General features: G+C 30.5%; 1 protein-coding gene across 5 annotated transcripts in view; it reads right to left on the bottom strand.

Annotated features, from left to right (window-relative positions):
* Positions 1-21,745, bottom strand: part of LOC126890384 (methyltransferase-like protein 22) — an 844,950-nt gene that overhangs the window by 197,904 nt on the left and 625,301 nt on the right. For 4 of the 5 annotated variants that reach the window (XM_050659270.1, XM_050659272.1, XM_050659271.1 and 1 more), the window contains one exon: positions 15,908-16,033. The exons of the other annotated variant lie outside the window; for it this stretch is intronic. In XM_050659270.1, coding sequence (XP_050515227.1) covers positions 15,908-16,033 — 126 coding nt within the window. The remainder of the gene's footprint in view (positions 1-15,907; positions 16,034-21,745) is intronic. 5 annotated transcript variants of the gene reach the window in all.

The raw sequence follows: 21,745 nt of genomic DNA, 5'->3' as shown, positions 1-21,745 counted from the left end.
AATTATTTTATCCGAAACTAGGGAGGTAAATATAAATGATTTTCATATTCCGAATTACGGAATATATTATAATGAATCGTGTATAAATAAATGCGACGGTACGGTGATTTATATAAAAGATAGTATATCATCTACAATTAGTACTATAGAGATAAATGATAGTAAATTTCTCCGCGTGAAATTTTTAACGAAACATTTAAATACTTATTATTCAGTTGGGATAACTGCCTATTATCGACCACCTGCAACAAATACTCAAATATTCTTAAACGATCTGGAACAATATCTGCAGCAGTTGGATATGCAACATCTTGAAGTTTATGTAGGTGATATAAATATCGACTTGTTAAAATCCTATACACCCGATACAACTAGGTATCTAAACATATTAAATACATATGGTTTCATCTCTTATATAAATAAACCTACAAGAGTTACTTCTGATTCTAAGACAACAATAGATCATATATTTATTAGGAAAACTAATAATATAGAAAGTAAAATTGATATAGATTCGATAGTTTTTCAAACCGATATGACAGATCATTTTTCGCCATTTGTTTTGATATCCTTTAAAAGCTGTGACAGTATAAATACAGAACATAAAGAAAAAAATTACAACAAAAAAATTGACTTTAAAAAAATAAATAATTATTTAAAAAATGAATCATGGTCTGAAGTAATTAATAATAATAATGTTCAAATTTCTTACAATAATTTCATTAATAAAATAAACACAATTACAAACTCTTTCACTAAAATTGTTGTCAACAAAAATAACAAATACAAAAAATTACAACCATGGATATCTACGGCAATAATAACATCCATTCATAAACGTCATATCCTCAAAAAACAACTAAATAAAACGCCTACACCCATTCTAGAAGCACAGTATAAGGAATATAGAAATAAACTTAATGTGTTAATAAAAAAACAGAAAAATGATTACTATAAACAAAAATTATACGGTACTCATGGGAATACTAAAAAATTATGGAATATTATTAATGAGGTTGCAGGAAGTAAAAATACACTAGATATTTCTAATATTGATATTGTTAATGAAAATGGGGACTGCGTTAAAAATAATACAGATAAGGCAAATGTGTTTAATAATTTTTTTATAAACTTAGGAATGAAAATGGCAAATAAAATAGAAAATTCAAATTTACCTGATAATTTGTTGAGAGATGTTTATATAGAATCGTCTATTTTCTTAAAACCGGTAACGCAGGCCGAAATAACTATTTTGATATCTAATTTAAAGAATAATTGTTCTCCTGGTCCCGATAAGATTAGTAGCAAATTAATAAAATATATTCATCTTAATATATTGGGCCCATTAACCCATATAATAAATCTCAGTCTCTCAACAGGACAAATACCTACGCAATGGAAGCAATCTATAGTTTCTCCCATTTTCAAAAGCGGTTCTAGAAATAAACTAACTAATTATCGACCGATATCTGTAATAAATAACTTTGCTAAATTATTTGAAAAAGTATTAACAAATAGATTGGTTAGCTTTCTGGATCAGCATAATGTTCTTTCTAAAATTCAATACGGTTTCAGAAAAAAATCCTGTACAGAAGATGCCGCATTGAATCTAGTTGAAACAATAATTAAAGCTCTCGATAATTCTAAAAAATGCCTAGCAGTCTTTCTGGATTTGGCTAAAGCCTTTGACACGGTATCTCATGCCAAACTGTTAGGTAAATTGAATAATTATGGTATTCGGGGTATTGCATTAGATCTTTTTAAAAATTATTTAACAAACAGAACGCAGCAAACTAAAATCGGTGACAAAATAAGCACTAATATTAATGTTCAGATGGGGATACCACAAGGAACGGTGTTAGGGCCTATTTTGTTTCTCGTATACATAAATAGTATTGCAACAATCCAGAATTTTGAGGGACAGTTGGTATGTTACGCAGATGATACTGCACTCATAATTACAGGAAATACTTGGGAAGAAGTGCATTTTGCGACAGAGGTTTGTCTTAAAAATATTAGAATTTGGCTAAATCATAATCTTTTAACTTTAAATGTCGAGAAAACAAAATATGTAACATTTTCCCCAACAGTTACGGACCAACCATCTTTAAAGATTAGACTGCATAATCCCAGATGTAAAGATAATATATGTGATTGCCCCATACTAGAACAAACCCCTGTAATAAAATATTTGGGTGTTATGATTGATCATCACACAAGGTGGTCACATCATATTACCTATGTCTCTAAACGTATAAGAGCTTTAATACATAAATTTTATAAAGTAAGGTTCATCCTATCTAAGTCCAATCTTATTATGATGTATAATTCATTAGTTGAATCAGTTCTAAGATATTGTATAACTATTTGGGGTGGTGCATTCTCTACTAATTTAAAAAATTTGCAAACTACACAAAATATTTTACTTAGAATAATATTTAAAAAACCTAGATTACACTCAACATCTCTACTCTACCAAGAAACAAAATTATTCAAAATACGTCAAATTTATATACACCAATGTCTCCTAAGGACCCAATTTTCAAAAGTAAAAAACAATAAAAAAACTTCAATTACTAGAGCAGCTACTAATCTACATCTAAATACTAATTTATTTAAAAAAACTGTGACGCAGAGATCATTTTCCTATTATGGTCCTAAACTATTTAATATGTTACCAACGCATTTAAAAGAAATTAATATAAGACATAAATTTAGTAAAGAAGTAAAGAGTTTAATTATCAGTAACCCGGAAATGTTTAAAATATTTGAAAATGTTTGAATTTGATTTGCACAACTAATTCGTATTTTCTCCTTTTTTACTCTTTCATCTAATCATCTAATAATCATCTAATAAAAAAAAAAACTAAATCACATAAACAGTTAAAATCTAAAAGAAATGTATCGATTTGCTATTGTTATTGAATGTTTTGATTTTACTTTAATTTATACATATTATAGACAGTGTATTTAATAAATTATATGTACATTGTATATTATATTGACTGACATCAGTGGGAGGTATCCGACAAACAGATGCCTTGTGTCTAGGTCTGCCTCCGGATGAATCAGTCAGTATAAGTATATTAATTAGGTCTGTTATGTGTATATTGTATAATAACTAAGTGGTTGAATAAATTATTATTATAGTTATTACTTATTACATTTTGAAAAATAATATCTTATTCAAAAATAATCCTAAAATTTTTTGTAATACATTATTTTAAAGTAAACAAAATAAGATTTTTTTATATTAGGTATTATATGTATAATATATAAAATATAATATGTAATATATAATATATAACATATAATATATAATATATAATATATAATATATAATATATAATATATAATATATAATATATAATATATAATATATAATATATAATATATAATATATAATATATAATATATAATATATAATATATAATATATAATATATAATATATAATATATAATATATAATATATAATATACAGGGTGAGTCATGAGGAACTGTACATACTCCTACCTCGTATAGAGGTCCCTATGGGGAATAACAAATGACCATTAAAAAGTGTCTGCTCCCATTGTTTAATAATATACAGGGCGAGTTTCGCATTTTGACAGAAATTTTATTCGTCATAATTTTTGAACGGACCAATCGATGTGTCTCTTATTTTGGTCAATCGTTACACTATTACCACCTAATCAATTGATTTATTCAAACTAGAAAAAAATCAGGTCCGGCTTTAAAAAATTAGTTCGTTTTGGTCTTAGAAAAAATTTCACCCTGTATACGCTTTTTGAAAACTCTAATATGAATTTTACAAATTAGACAAATAGGCGATTAAAATGGCATATTTATTTTTTTCCCCACGCGATTACTTAATTTTTTATAAAAAAATCAAATTTTACTACGAATTAAAAGTTTGGTAAAGTGAACCATAGATTTAAAAAAATTAACTTTTATTACAAAAATTAATTTTTTTTTAACAAATATTTAATTTATGTTACCACCCAATCAACTGATTTATTCAAACTAAAAAAAATCAGGTCCGGCGTTAAAAAATTAGTTCGTTTGGGTCTTAGAAAAAATTTCACCCTGTATACGCTTTTTGAAAACTCTAATATGAATTTTACAAATTAGACAAATAGACAATTAAAATGGCATATTTATTTTTTTCCCCACACGATTACTTAATTTTTTATTAAAAAATCAAATTTCTCAAAATCGCAATTTTAACGTTTTTCTTAATATTAAAAGTGTCACCATTTTTTTTTATATATATAACACGTCTAGATCTAAAACTCACCATACATTTCTCTTTGACTCTATAGTTTAACCTAGACGTGATCAAATAGGCAAATTTTAAATTTTTTCACTTAATTTTTGCGATTTAACTTTGCAATTCACGAATCTGCACCGTTTATTTTTAAAAATTCATAACTTTTACGAGAAGAAGATTGAAAGTCTACAACAATTTTTATAGTCTTCACAATGGTAAGAGATATGTGCTGTAAAAGTTTCAGAAAAAAAAATATTAAAATGGAACAGAGTTGTAGCGAGTTACCGTGATTTCATTTTTTTTTCATTTTTAGGTTAAAATTCCGATTTTGACAAATTTGATTTTTTAATAAAAATTTAAGTAATCGTGTGGGTAAAAATAAATATGCCATTTTAATTGCCTATTTGTCTAATTTGTAAAATTCATATTAGAGCTTTCAAAAAGCGTATACAGGGTGAAATTTTTTCTAAGACCAAAACGAACTAATTTTTTAAATCCGGGCCTGATTTTTTTCTAGTTTGAATAAATCAGTTGATTATGTGGTAACATAAATTAAATATTTGTTCAAAAAAAATTATTTCTTGTAATAAAAATTAATTTTTTTAAATCTATGGTTCACTTTACCAAACTTTTAATAATTATTCATAGTCAAAGTTAATTTTTTTATAAAAAATTAAGTAATCGTGTGGGGGAAAAAATAAATATGCCATTTTAATTGCCCATTTGTCTTATTTGTAAAATTCATATTAGAGCTTTCAAAAAGCGTATACAGGGGGAAATTTTTTCTAAGACCCAAACGAACTAATTTTTTAAAGCCGGACCTGATTTTTTTCTAGTTTAAATAAATCAGTTGGTTGGGTGGTAACATAAATTAAATATTTGTTTAAAAAAAATTAATCTTTGTAATAAAAGTTAATTTTTTAAATCTATGGTTCACTTTACTAAATTTTTAATTCATAGTCAAATTTGATTTTTTTTATAAAAAATTAAGTAATCGTGTGGGGAAAAAAATAAATATGCCATTTTAATTGCCTAATTGTCTAATTTGTAAAATTTATATTAGAGTTTTCAAAAAGCGTATACAGGGTGAAATTTTTTTAAGACCCAAACGAACTAATTTTTTTAAAGCCGGACCTGATTTTTTTCTAGTTTGACTAAATCAGTTGATTGGGTGGTAATAGTGTAACGATTGACCAAAATAAGAGATGCAGCGATCTGACCGTTCAAAAGTTATGACGAATACAAATTTCTGTCAAAATCCGAAACTGGCCCTGTATATTATTAAACAATGGGAGCAGACACTTTTTAATGGTCATTTGTTATTCCCCATAGGAGCCTCTATACGAGGTATGAGTATGTACAGTTCCTCATGACTCACCCTGTATAATATATAGTATATAATATATAATATATAATATATAATATATAATATATAATATATAATATATAATATATAATATATAATATATAATATATAATATATAATATATAATATATAATATTTAATATATAATATATAATATATAATATATAATTTAATATTATAATATATTGTATAATAATATTATTTTATTTTTATATTATATTATAAAAAATCGTTAAAGGTATAATAAAACCTTGAAAAACCATAATCTCTTTAAAAAAGTCGTACAGCGTTATACAGTAGACCATTTTAAAGGTACTTGATTTCTATTCCTATTACGTGTACCATTGCATATACCTAAAGTTACGTAGAAAAAAGTTACAGAACAATATTTGCGAAATAACAAGGAAAATTGCCCAAAATTGCTGTGAGTGGAGAACTTTGAAAAATCATATTTCGAAAACTATAAATCCTAATTACCTCTACTAAAAAATATTTTAAAGAAGAAATATGTAGATTTTTTTTCTGTAAAGCAATGTCTATACCTATATCCTCGTGGACAAAAGTTATGGGACAAAAAACAAAATTTCTTACTTTTGGGTTTCTTTGTGCTTTTTCTTTTGAATATATTTTTGTAAAAAAAAAAGTATCATTGACTTTAAAACGTGATATTTAGATAGGAAATTTAACCAGGAACAATTTTTATGTAGATATGTTTGTGCCAAAGGTGCATAGAACTCAGCCTAATGTAACCTGTGCCCAGGGACTAATTCACCAGTTTCTTAAAAAGGCACCCCTTTAAATGGTACCACTCCGCGGATTTTTCATATATAGATGTCCATTGACCATATGAAATAATAAAACCCCGTTAACGTTGTAGTTCCTTTTAGCTATCTTATTTTGAATATGATCAATAGCCTATTAACTGGAAGGCTAATATTGAGATCAATTAAACCCAAATATAAGTTTCGAGTCTGATCCCTATGATTAAGACAATCGAAGAATACATGGTTCAAATCTCCCATTATTACACGAACAGAAGGGAGTTTCATAGATTCCAACCCTATGTAAATGCTCTGGAAAAAGGCCATAGCTAAAACTTAACCATGGTTATCATTGACTAATGAGTAATGTACTTTATTGCAGCTGTAGTTAAAATGAGGCATATTTTTAAGTAATAGTGGATGAATAGAGAAGTAATCATTTCTTGATGTCTTCTGAATCTCTTTATATTTGGTCCCCCATCTTTCCCTGGCAATACTTGTGATAATAGAAAATACAGTCGGAAAAACGAAAGAATACCCACGAACGAACATATAAAGCACGCTGTATTTTTCAGTCGCCGTCTCACAAAGAAAATTGTCCAGTGCAAGTACATGTAACAATAATTATTACATGTACTTGCGCTGGCCAATTTTTTTTTGTGACACGGTGACAGAAAAATACAGCGTGTTTTATATGTTCCTTCATCGGTATTCTTTCATTTTTCCTACTGTATGTCTTTAAAGTTGAAAATTAAAGTTGAAAATGTTTGTGAATTCTGGTATCTCAGATATACGACTAAGGTAGCCACTTGAGGACACTTTGGCCTTTGACCCCTGACGACATGCCTTGACACACAAATAAACGTCAAAACATGACAGGGTAGTAGCTGAATATTTTTGGCCTGAGGGAATAGGAAAACTGTGTGTGTTGAATTTTGAAATCCACTACATTGAGAAACAAAGTATATTTTTACATTTTTAGATTCCCATCAATGTTTCCTTTCTTAAAATATAGGGTTTTGTAATATTATACGAGGTGGTTTATAAGATAATTACGTTTTTTTGTTAATTTCGTAGCAATATTTACACCCTGTAGAATTGTAGTGATTCGACATCAAATTTTTATTTTATGTTCAAACTATTTTTAATATAGTCTACTATTGTTAAACATTAACAGTATAGCGAAATGTTTAATTTTGGTATACAGGGTGGGTCGAGACTCGACCATTCTTGCCATTCGATCCATTATTTAATTTCCAATTACTCCACTATGTCCTTTAACCCAGAGTAAAGTCACTGTTTTTTTGTGGATTTTAGATTATGTAATAATTTTTTGATATCAAGAATAATGGAATTCTTGAAATGATCTAATGGATGGCTACAAATAGCTTGTAATACTACCTGAGTGCAATTTAGTGCTTTCTGTGTGGCATCAATTTCGGCTGTAAAAATAGAACAAGCATCAGGAATTCGATATTTTTCTTCATACATTTTGATATTAATTCTGGTAATAACATATTGATTGTACTTTTAAGTTGAATTGTATTTAGACCACTCGTCGGCGGTAAAAAACTGTAAAACCGTGTAATTTTGAGAACCAAGGTCGATTTCCTTTAAAATTTGGATTTAGGTAGTAATTATAACCTTTGTCAAAATCTACCCTTTGTCGAACTACGCTTTTGCCCTGGGGTTGAAAACGACCCCATCTAGAGGATGAAAATTTTTTAATCAACTTAACTATGGAAATCGATAGAGTGACCAATTCTGAGTAAATTTTCTTCAGCAAAATTTTTTTGCAAAATTTACACTTTCCAAGTTATTTGCGATTGAAACTATGCATTGTTCATTGAAAAAACTCACGTTTTATACCCGTTTTTCATAAATAACTTACAAAAATTAAATTTTATAAGAAAAATCATTAAGAACAAAATTGTGGCTAATAAAAATACAAAGATATTTGCGTCGGAAAGGCCTGCGTAAACCCAATAACGACTGAGATATTGCTCTTTAAAAGATTCGAAGAACGTCGAAATGAAGAACCTTCAATCTCAAATAACTCGATTGTGGTGAAATTTTTTCGGAAAATTTAAGAACAATATTTTAAAGCTCATTAAAAAATCTTTCAAATAAGCTCTGAAAAAAAGTTTTTTGCATAAAAACTGACTGACTTATGGCGAAAATAAAGTCGCTCTCTGCTTTTTTCTTTTTCAAATATAAAAAATTAAACCCTCGTCGTTACAATCCTATTAAATATGAATAGTTTCCCACTTAAAATTTACTTTATTTAGGTATAATTAATACGATCCATGTAATTTGACCAATTTGGAATGCTTAGTTTAGAGAAAATAGTTGATTAAATCGAAAATGACATTATAATGTTAAAAAAATGCATTTTTCTTCAATAAACCTAAGTATTCATGATACAAAAACAAAAAAAAACAAAATTTTCAGTAAAAGAAATTCTATAACTAATATTTAAAACATTGGTTTATATTATGAATACTTTTAGATTTATTTAAGAAAAATGCACTTTTTAAAATTTTAAAAATGTCATTTTCGATTTAATCAACTATTTTTTCTAAACTAAGCACTCCAAACCGATCAAGTCAGATGGATAATATCAATTATATCTAAATAAAGTTAATTTTAAGTAAAAATCTATTCTTTTCTAGTACGATTGTAACGACAAGGGTTTAATTTTTACATTTCAAAAAGAAAAAAAGGAGAAAGTAGCTTTATTTTCGTCATGTCAGTCAGTTGTTAACCAAAAACTTTTATTAGAGCTTATTTAAAAGGCCTTTTATATAGTTTTAAAAGATGTCTCTTAAGGTTTCCCAAAAAATTGCACCATGTGTGTGTGTGTGTGTGTGTGTGAGATCCTGGCATCAGACAAAATCTATTTGCCACAAAACATGTAAATTCTTAATTGCATTAAATGATTTCATATTGTCTATTTCTAAACTATACCGCTATTTTTGAATTTCTGATAAAATTAATGATGGAATCTAGTACCGCTTTATCTGAGGAAGAAAGGAGAGCTGTAATATTTAGTGGCAATGGACACTCGTGATGAATTAGTTCTTGATACAGAATTGAAGAAGATTGAGAGTTCAGAGAACATTCTAGAAATATATGATTTAGATCACCAATGGATATATTGTCACAACTACAGACAGGGGAGTTAAGTATTCCAATTTTATATAAGTGAGATGGAAAGCGAGCATGGTTCAATTTTAGACGAGTCAATACTGACATGTGTGCTCTATTATAATTAAAGGTGAAATGAGGAATGTTTTTTGGAAGTGTAGGGTGAATTCTGAAATAATGGTTTGTAGATTTACTTGCAATTCTTTTGTAATCAGTTTCCCATTTCCTTCTGATATTAGGTTTGAGAGCATTATTCAAATCTTTTAAATTAAATACTTTGTCAATATGGTGGCAACTGTGACTACTTTTTGCGGCTATATCCGCAATTTCATTACCTTCGACTCCGCAATGTCCTTTCGTTCAAATAAACGAAACAGTTATATTATTTTGTTTAAGATCCATAATTAATTTTTTAATGTTCAAAATTAAGGCATTTCGGAATTGGTTTATTGGGTGACCGCTAATAGCTTGTAATGCTGATTTTGAATCTGAAATTATTGCCACATTCGTGCATGTTTGAGTTGCACACCATTTTAGTGCCTTTTCAATAGCAAAGGACTCGGCGGTAAAAATAGAACAATAATTTGAGATTCTGTACTTTTCAATATGATTTATGTTTGAAACAAAAAATACCGAACCTGTATTTAGCTCCGTTTTTGACCCATCTGTATATATTTTAGGTAAGTTCGACCCGAGACCATTCACAATGGATTTTATCATGGCTTGGTTTAAGATATTACAATCTGAATACCGAGGGAATATGGTGATAGGTTTGACAATTATAGAATCGAAACTGTGTGCATACAATGGTATTTTATTAAGTTTAACAATATCATTTTGGAATAAGTTTGTATCAATAAATGCATCTGCCAAAGGAGGAGAGTTTTTCTTTTTCCAATAATGATTTGTCAAATTGTCAATTACAAGAAAGTTAATTTTTGCGATCAAATCACTGTTGTAACATCTATATTTTAATAGACTTTTATTTGTTAAAAACTGTCTTCGAAAACTAAGAGGAAGTTCTTGAGACTCTTCCAGAATGGCATGATTTGGTGAAGATGTCATGGCTCCCAAACATATTTTCAGAGCTCTATATTGTATTCGATCAAGAGTAAGTTGGTTCGTATTGGAGGTAGAACCATAGAGAGTACACCCATAATCCAAAATCGAGCGAATATAAGACTTGTAGAACATTAAGGAAATTTGTTGATCCGCGCCCCAGCTCTGTTTGGAGAGGAAGCGCAGAAGATTAATTCCCTTTTCACATCTTTGTTTGACATACTTAATGTGACTGGTCCATAGAAGTTTACTATCTATAATTATACCTAAATATTTATATTCTTTTACGATAGGAATAGTGTATTTACCTATAGAGAAATTATCGACTAACTGATATCTGTGCCTTGTGAAACACATCACAGCTGTCTTTTCTGGTGAAACACTAAAACCCATATCGTCGAACCAGTTTTGTAACCTGTCAAAAGTACGTCTTAAGTCTATGATGCAGCGATCGTAGGTATTATGGGTGACATAAATGCATAAATCGTCCGCGTATTGAATAATTTGTATGTCATCGCTCATCAAATCATGCAAGTCTGCAGTGTATAAGTTAAACAAAAGGGGACTTAAAATAGAGCCTTGTGGAAGCCCGTTGTAAAGTACTCTTGGACCATGTAAAATGTTATGACTATCTCGCAAAAATATTTTTTTATTAGCAAACAAATTTAAAATATTTATAGAGACTCTTTTATTGATACCAAACGTTACCATTTTTGAATATAATATTTCCAAATCTACCACATCATAAGCCCCTTTAAGGTCCACAAAAAGACACAACATGTAATTATTTTTTGATAGACACAATTGAGCATCTGTAACTAAATGGGAGATTGCATCAATTGTACCAATACCTCTACGAAATCCATACTGATTTTTTGGTAAAATTGATCTGTTTTCGACAAAATGTTCGAGTCTAAATTTTATAAGCCTTTCGAAAGTTTTTGTAATACACGATAACAATGAAATAGGTCGGTAGGACGAAGGTAAGTCAGGTGGTTTCTTAGGTTTCGCTAGAAGACACACAATTATATTTTTAAGACTATCTGAATACTTTTGTTTCAACCACCAATCATTAAAAATTTCTAATAGAAAAAGTTTACCACTTTCAGGCAATTTATTTATTATCGTATTAGTGAACCCGTCAAGTCCAGGTGCAGTATTTTTTGATTTTTTTAAGGCTAATTCTAATTCCGAAAAGCTAAAATTTTTTGAAAGGGTGTCTGAGTCTTGATGGAAGTGAAATTGATTAATGTTGTTGTTAAAAATTGGACCTGCAGCAGATGAAGGAGCCAATGTATCAAGAACTTTTTGAATAAGGCTTTCGTCTAATTGTGGTTTTCTTTTTTTATGGTGTTTATTGCAAATAGATCTTACAGTGTTCCATATCTCAGTCAGAGGAGTGTTTTTATTTAGTTTATTCAAAAACATTTTCCAACTGTTTTTTTGTTTAAGTTTAAACGTACGTTTGACATTAGCAGAAATGTTTTGATATTGTAGATAATTGATAAAATTACCTTGTTTTTTAAACTCGCTGAGAGCTTCTTTTCGTTTATTAACAATCGCAGAACATTCCTCATCCCACCAATAAGGTCTTGGTACAGAAGGTGTGAAAGATTTCTTAATAGGCATAGATTTCGATGCTGCGACCGTGATTGCATTGAGGAAAAATTCGATTTTGTCTACAGAATTTGAATTCCTATCTAAATTATTGAGCTCACTAATTTCTAATTCAAAAATATTTCCAAAAACAGACCAGTCAGCATGAGAGTCATTCTATTTTGTTGATGGGTTGATGACAAAGGAGGAGGGATTGATTTGAATTTCTATATTGATTGGGTAGTGATCTGAACCTAATGAATCTGAATCTACTGACCAAGCTATACGGTCGGCTAAGAAGGGAGATGTTAGAGTTAAGTCAACGGCTGAATGATTACTAGTTGGGGATATTCTTGTTGGTGTTCCGTCATTTAATGTAATTATTTCACAATAATCCATGGCCTCCACTAATATTCTACCATTTCTGTCGTTTGCAATTGGCCCCCACATGCCGTGGTGAGCATTAAAATCTCCCAGAAAAATAGTTTTTGCAATATTAAACTGAAGGAATAGGTTGATCCAGTCATTTATTTCTATTCTAACATCTGATGATCTATAGATTGATACTAATGAGAGATTAATTTTGTTCAAAAAAACTGCGCATGCTTCTATACTGTCATCGAAATTATTATTAATTTCGGATTCTTGGTAATCTATTCCTTGTCTGATGAAAATACCTACGCCACCGTAACCATCTTCACGACATTTATTGATAAAGTTATATCCTTTAAGTCTAAAATGATGACCGGATGTGAGCCATATTTCTGATAGAACTATTATATATGTATGGTAGTTGTTAATATGATGCATAAGACTGCCTTTGTTACTATAAATGGATCTACAATTCCATTGTAATATGGTTAGTTTTTCTGTAATATTTTTAATAGCCATTTTCACTATCTGTGAGAATGGATTTAAATTATCTTCATTATTATCGAATATTGTAATGATATTGTCCCTGATCTTATTTAATTCAAATTTTCCTTGATTATTAATTATATTTGTAATTAATGAATATATCTGTGAGATAAGTTTATCTCGACAAAACATGAAATTATTCTGTTGTGGAGCGGGTGTATATGGGGGAAGAGAAATTTGTCTTTTTTTATGGGAATTTTCTAAATCTGAATTACTAGTGCTTGGAGTCTGAGAAGTCTCAGTTCTTCGCCTTTTAATTGTTTTTGATTCTAATGCGGTTAAATTTGATTTTGGTTTATTTAAAGGAGCATAATAAATTGTTTTGTTTGCTGGTGCTAAATCGGGAAAGTTTTCAAGATTATTTAATATATCAAACCTATTGTTGGTATTAATTTTGGCATAAGCTGGATTGTTAATCGATAATTCGGCATCCTTAAAACTTTTATTTTCGAAAGCCATTACTTTTTTTATATCTTGTTGTTTTTTATACATTGGGCAGTCTCTTGAAATTGAAGGATGATCAGAAGACTTACAGTCAACGCACATTTGCAACTCGGAATTACATTCAGCGGAAGAATGCTCATTTGCACATCGATAACAACGTGATTTGCCTTTACATTGAACGATATTGTGACCGTAACGTAAACATTTTACACATTGAACAACGGGATGGATGTATGGTTCTACAGGAAAATTAACCATATTTATATTAATAAAGGACGGAATTTTATTACCTTTAGAATTTATTACTACCAATTGTCTATTGACAAATTCTTCTTTTTTGGTTTCAGCGTTTATAATTTTTCGTTTCATTCTTCTCACTTCCGCCACTGGAACTATGGAATTAATTGCTTTTTTCAAGTATTCTTCAGTAAAAAAGGTATCAACGCCGCGTATTATGCCTCGTTTATGCGTGAAGAATTTTGGAATATAAGCAATCAACTTATTTTTTGTTAATATTTCGTGATTAATTAATAAATTAGCGATTTTTTATGTTCTAAAAATTACCTTAACACGTTTTAAACCTACAGAATGAATATCAATAACGTCATTTCTAAATTCAATTACTTGTTGTAAATAAAAGCCAATCCTGACAGGAAAAAGACGAGCAAGATTCTTATCGGTATGTTCCAAAAATACCTGATACGGACCTGCATCCGTCGGTTGATATTTATTATCAAAGTCATATTTTTCGAAATTGGAGGATACTGTATCCATTGAAGAAACATTAATTTGACTATCATTATTATTCATCTGATTATTATTATTTAAATTAACCGAGGGCGGGCCAGGACCGCCCCCGTTACCTGACATTTTCTGTAAAACAAAGCTGTCTTCTAGTTTTCCACAAAGTACCACAAAACAGAAACTATTGATAACACTCTGCACGTGGAAACAAGGCCGGAATGTACCAAAACACTGCCAAAATTAATAATTCTTTGGGACGAACTCCAAAAAACGAACACGACTTTGACAGTTATTTTGACGTTGTTGAAATTGCACCATATTCGAGTTATTTGAGATTAAATGTTCTCCATTTCGATGTTCTTCGAAAATAACCATTCTTTAACCCGGCACCTGCCACGTGGCTTTGCAAGACGTCAACTGCCACGTGGGGTGCTCACAGCACCCCTTAAAAATATTCTGTGATCTACTTGTTTTTAAACAAAATAATGTGTTAAGTTACACTAGAATCTAAAAAAGCATATTTTATTAACTTATTACTTACTAATATATTATAAATGTTAAAAAATAAGATTAAAAAGGTGTTATAAGAAAATTAGCAAGTACCAACCCATAATAAATGAAGTGAAGTAAAATATCTAAAAAAAATTAAGATTTATTGAGAATAGAGACTATATTAATAATTTAAATCAGTTATTACAATAAAAAACTATAAATCTGGCCTGTTTATCAAAAACACAAAAAAAATTAAAACTTAAGCTGCCAGATGATGACACACCAATTCAACTTTAGAGCTACAAGTTCAGAAGGACACTAAATAACCACTTCAAACGCAAACAGATCTATGCTACATAATATTATAGAAAGCTACTATGACGCACAACACGGTTAACAAACTTGAAATACCAAATATTTGATGAAAATTTGTTATGAGGTGCTGGTAGCACCCCAAGTGGCAGGTGCCGGGTTAAAGAGCACTAACTCAGTCGTTATTGGGTTTAACTAGGTCTTTCAGACGCGAATCTCTTTATTTTTTATTAGCTACAATTTTGTTTTGAATTATTGTTTCTACAAAATTAAATTTATTAAAGTTATTTATAAAAAACGGTTATAAACCGTGAGTTTTTTCGATGAAAAATGTATAGTTTCAATCGCAAATAACTTGGAAAGTGTCAATTTTGCATAAAAAAATTATAGAACAAGATTTACTTAGAATTAGTCACTCTATCGATATCCATAGTTATTTTGATTAAAAAATTTTCATCTCCTAGATGGGGCTGTTTTCACCCCCAAGGCAAAAAGGCAGTTCGGCATTGCGTAGATTTTGACAAAGGATATAATTACTACCTAAATCCAAATTTTCAAGGAAATCGACCTTGGTTCTCAAAATCCCACGAGAAAATGGCTGTTGATTGGACTATAACCGCGGAAACCTTTCCGAACGATGCGATGTTATAATAAACCAACTTTGATTTTATTGTAAATAGAAGAGGCAGTAATAAGAAAGAGAGCCAAAGTTTCCAATTTTATAACACAACAAACCTCCATCACGATGTCCCACGCAATCAAAATGTAAAAGTTGCAAATAAAAAAGAAAACTTTACCTATTTCAATAGACTCTGTTGGCGACGCAGAATTCCTTCGTAAAACGTTTAAATCTCCATCTGCATCGACCGACATCAAACCAGGCCACCGCTGAGGCAGGACGAAATTGAATTTTGAAACAACATCTGCAAATAAAAATATACCGGATCAGTATAAATGTGAAAACGGTATCAAATAGCTTATTGAAAAGTATTAGCAAATGGAATCTGAGAATTTCCGAATGATTTTTCCAATATTTTACCAAAGGGATTTTCAATTTTCAGCAAAAGTAGTCGTAAAATACTACGAGAGATTATATTTATTTAAAGGTATTAAAAGTTCTTTTAAATTTCATTAAAGTGTTTGATGCAGTTCTCGAATACCAAGAATCGACTAATATAATTCCCTTAATTCTCGAGACTTACCAAAATCACCAATTAATCTCGAAGAACCATGTCATATGCTTTCTTAAGATAAATGAAGACCATAAATATTATGAGCAGTTGTTTCTTTATTTCTGCATTTTTTTCATTAACTGTGTTATAATGGGGAGAAAAAAGGAGACAGGGGAGATCTGAAGAACTATAGTCCAATTTCCTTGTTGTCCCAAATGTACAAACTGTTTATGAGAATAATAACTAATAGGCTATCGTCGAAGCTTGATAGCTATCAACCGGTAGAGCAGGCAGGATTCCGAAAGGGTTACAGTACAGCGGATCATCTTCTTACAGTCAGAACGCTAATAGAGAAAGCCAAGGAATATCACTTGAACTTATAAATTGGCTTCGTTGATTATGAAAAGGCATTCGACTCCATAGAACTTTGGGCAATAGAGAGAGCTATGAACAACTGCAGGATAGATTCTTGATCCAGAATGCTCATACATAATATTTATAAGAAAGCTACAATGAAAATACAAATAGATGAGAAAACCAAAACTATACCAATCAACAGAGGAGTTCGCCAGGGAGACGTTATTTCACCAAAGCTGTTCACACTGGGACTTGAAGACGTGTTCAAAGACATTAACTGGGTAGATAAAAGAATAAATGTTAATGACAGAAAACTGAGTCATTTAAGATATGCTGACGACACTGTAATATTCGCTACAAGTTTCGAAGAATTACAGACCATGATGACAAAACTATTTCAAGCTTCAGAAAAAGTAGGTCTTAAGATGAACTTGGAAAAACAAAAGTAATGACCAATACACCGAACATTACAAAAATAATGTGGAATGACATAGATTTAGAAACAGTAAGCGAATACATCTACCTGGGACAGATAATGAAAGTTAACATTGAAAATCAAACTGCCGAAATTACTAGAAGAATAAGGTTAGCGTAGGCAGGATTTGGAAAACTGAGTTGGATCTTGAAAAACACTAAAATAGAACAATATTTGAGAACCAGAGTTTATGAGACCAGAGAGACCGTAGTTAGGAAGAACAAGTAGAGGAAGGCCACAAATGAGATGGGCTGATGACATAAAGAAGTTTGGAGGACACAACTGGAAACAGGTGGCGCAAAATAGACAACACTGGATTAAATTGGGGCAGGCCTATGTCCAAAGTTGGATTACTGAAGGCTGAAGAAGAAGTACTATAATGGTTGTTGATCTGCTTTACATAAATCCAAACTAGTTATCGAATATTTCGGTTTCGTCACATATCCGTCTATCAATTACTATGTCCCATATTTTCATGATGTGACTAAATATTTTTATGGCGCTGTAGTCTGTATAATGTTGTATATGTTCCTTGTTTTTGTAAACAGGTAATCATATACTGCTTCTCCATTCGTCTAGCATTAGTCCCACTTCCGTAATTATATCATTCAATTACATCATTCATGGTCCAATATCACAATATACTTCGTCCGACCACCTCCCTCCTTTTCATTCAATTATATTCAGCCAATTGGATGTCAGGTCTCTGGAGTACTCACTCATCAAGCTGCTTTTAGTCTCATTTTCAGTCACATATAATAACAAAATTCCTTTAGCCATATTAAATACTCCATCTTTCTCCATTTTTGTTTCGTTCACTTCTATTTATCTAATCAGCGCTAAACATCCATCCTTGGATATAGGCCTCCTCTTCCTTCTTCCATGTCTCTCTATCTGGGGCAATTTGCATCCATTTTGACCCAGTGTGTTTCTTCAGGTCATCTGACCATCGCAACTGTGGCCTTCCCCTTTTTCGTTTGTCTCCGGTCTCCAATGTATAATCATCTTAGTCCTCCTTTCATCCTTCTGCCGTAGGGTGTGTCCGGCGAACTTTCATTTAAGCTTTGCTACTTGGGTTGATACATCTTTCACTTTTGTTTTGTTACGGATCCATTCGTTTCTTTTCCTGTCTGATAGTTTAATGTTCAGCATTTGTCTTTCCATGGATCTTTCTGTCTTTGCTATTTTTTCCATATTTTTTTTGTAAACGTCCATGTCTGAGAGCCATATATTAGAACAGGGAATATACATTGATTGAAGACTCTTGTTTTTAGGTATTGCGGGTATTTTCTGTTCTTTAGAATTTCGTTCTTCTAGACAGTTTTCCGAATGATGCCCAGGCCAATCGTATTTAGTATGTTCACTTACATTTAACAAATTAGATAAAATTATCAGTCATCAAAACAATCACCCTCTATAATATTCTTAGAATTGTATATTTATGTACACATTAAACCAAATCTTGTTGTCCTAGACGTTTTAACGTAAAAGGACTTAATAATAATTTTTCTAAGTTTATTGATTCCACACTACTTTCATAACAACTATAAGTAATCTTAGCCTAATTACCTATACGCTGTGAGCTCGGACGTAGAGGGGATATTTACAAATTCGCGAACGCCAGTAGTGACAAGTTTGTAAACGTTTACTGGAAATTTGACATAAATGTCAAAGTGATTAATTTAAAATTAAAATTAAAAACATTAATTATAAACAATATTAGTTGGTCAAAGCTGTGGTAAATATTTTTACCTTAAATATACTTACGTTTTAAATACTGAATTTTTTTTAATGTTCCGTAATATCTAATTATAAATAATCTATTATAATCTTAGCGCCATCTACACGATTATTGTCAAGGTATCCGAAGTAACAAATTGATATTTTATCAATAGAACCTCAAAATGATTAGAAAAATCTTAAAAAAATCGATTACAATTTAATTACTTTTTTGCGTTGTAAATATTAAGCGATAACAATTAAATAATAAATTTAAAAATTACCGGTAAAAGTTGAATTAGTAACCGCTAGGAGCGACACCAGCGAAGCTCAGAGCGTATAACCTAAATATCATGTGTTCCTATTCGATTATTTAATTTTTGGATATTTTACATTTTTTTTAAATAATGTAGGGCCGAATAATTTTAACCCCAACATATGGATATTTGATACTGTTTTTATTTAAAATATCAACAAAGACTGTAAATTCTTTGGCAGAAGTAACAACAGAACAGTTTCTAATGTTACAATGACAGTTCGTCTATGACATCTTTCTAAGGTCCTTTTATATACAGGTGCCTTTCAACCCCAATATGAGAGATTTCGATCCTCCTTATATTTCAACCACCTGGAAAGAATCCTGTGAATATCATATCCAGGGCAACATCGCAAAATTGTATAAACATATACAGGGTGTTTCATTAATAATTGTCCATATAGTAACTGGAGAAACCTTAGCACAAAATACGAAGATTTAACCTAAAACATTTAAATAAAATGTGGTTCCTTATTGAGTTACAGGGTGTTTTATCTAAAAATTTAAAAATTATTTTTGCTTAGCATTTTAAAACTATTCGACGTATCCTTTTCATATTTGGCAGAAAGTATAGGTACTGTACAAACTACTAAATTACGTTAAACAAACGTTTCTGGCTATTACCAGAGGCGTACGACGGGGAAAAGTGAATGGTTGACCCTTTCCAAATTCTACACCACTGGCGGAATTGCTATTTTAGTTAAATTTTTGGATTCTCTAATACTTTCTATGAAAATAATATACTCTTCATTCGTAACGATAAAGTCATTAGTTTTAGAGATCTTTGAAGTTAAAAATGAAACGACACTGTTATTTTGATTAATCTATTGTGTCGCTTCATTTTTAATTTCAAATATCTCGAAAACTAATTATTTTATCGTTACGAATGAAGAGTATATTATTTACATAAAAAGTATTGGAAAGTCAAAAAATTACACTAAAATAGCAATTTCGTCAGTTGCGTAGAATTTGGGAAGGGTCAACCAGCCACTATCCCCTGTCGTACGCCTCTGGTAGTAGCTAGAAACGTTTATTTATCTTAATTTAGTAAGGTGTACAGTGCCTACACTTTCTGCTAGGTATGATAAGTATACGCCAAATAGTTTTAAAGTACTGGGTACAAATAATTTTTAAATTTTAATCATATGAATCATATCATAAATTAATCAAAATAACTGCCGTTTCATATTTAACTTCAATATCTCGAAAACTAATAACTTTATCGTTACCAATGAAGAGTATATTATTTACGTAGAAAGTATTGGAGAATCTAAAAATGGCACTAAAATAGTAATTCATGCAGTGGCGTAGAATTTGAGAAGGGTCAACCATTCACTATCCCCTGTCGTACGCATCTGGTAGTAGCTAGAAACGTTTGTTTATCATAATTTAGTAGGGTGTATAATAGTTGCACTTTCTGCCAAGTATGAAAAAGATACGTCGAACAGTTTTAAAATGCTGAGCAAAAATAGTTTTTAAATTTTTAGATAAAACACCCTGTAACTCAGTAAGGAACCACATTGTATTTAAGTGTTTTAGGTTAAATCTTCGTATTTTGTGCTAAGGCTTCTCCAGTTACTATATGGACAATTATTAATGAAACACCCTGTATATTATATACTAAGGATTTCCACAGTTTTCTCTGTATTCCATCAATCAACCGTTCTCTCCAGCTCTTTCTGTCTTGCCATTCCCCTTCCTGTAGATTTCTTCTCTCCATTGCTTCGTCTACTTCATCTCTGAAGGATCTTCGGGGTCTGCCTCTCTTCCATTTTTCTATCGGGTTTCACTCTGTTATTCGGTTTATCTACCGATTTTGGTCTGCTCTTCTGACATGTCCGTACCAGGTTAATCTCTTCTGTTCGATGTAGTATATTATGTCTGAGTTCACTCCCATTCTTCTCTTAATTTCTATGTTATTTATTCTATCTCTCCTTGTTACTCTGCAGCTTCTCCTTAGGAATTCCATCTCTGTTGCTCTTATTTTATTTTTTTTTATTTTTTTTATGAATAGTAATATAATTAATATGTAGTAAATTAGAATGGCACTAAGATGGTTTGGCCACGTACAACGTATGGAAGAAGACAGATTACCCAAGCAAGTGCTACGATGGGCACCAAAAGGACGGCGGAAGAGAGGAAGACCTAGGAAAAGCTGGATAGAAGGAATCCATAGGGAAATCGGAGAAAGAGGCTTGAACGAAGACATGTGCTACGATCGAGAGCAATGGCGATTGGGAATCGGAAGACGTCGTAGAACGTTATAAACCGATTATATATATATATATATATATATATATATATATATATATATATATGTAGTAAATTATAATACTTTTCAACACTTAAAGGGATTTTACCCAAAACATTTTGATGTCTAAGGCATGCACACTATTGTAAGTAAGACCTATTGCATTTTTTAACTTTAGTCAACATTTTAAATCACGTTTTTCTTAATTAATTAGGTTATACTTATTTTAGGGCTTTTTTACTACTGATGATGGATTTTTTATTCCGAAAACGTTCTGTTATGTGATCTGACCCCTTATTTAGGGACTTTTAAATATATCTTTTACAAAGGATCCAGTATTTTCGT

Source organism: Diabrotica virgifera, chromosome 8 (genome assembly GCF_917563875.1).
Source record: "Diabrotica virgifera virgifera chromosome 8, PGI_DIABVI_V3a".
Lineage (NCBI taxonomy): Eukaryota > Metazoa > Arthropoda > Insecta > Coleoptera > Chrysomelidae > Diabrotica > Diabrotica virgifera.
The sequence above is the reverse complement of the archived record's forward strand: the minus strand, read 5'-3'. Positions and strand labels throughout refer to the sequence as shown.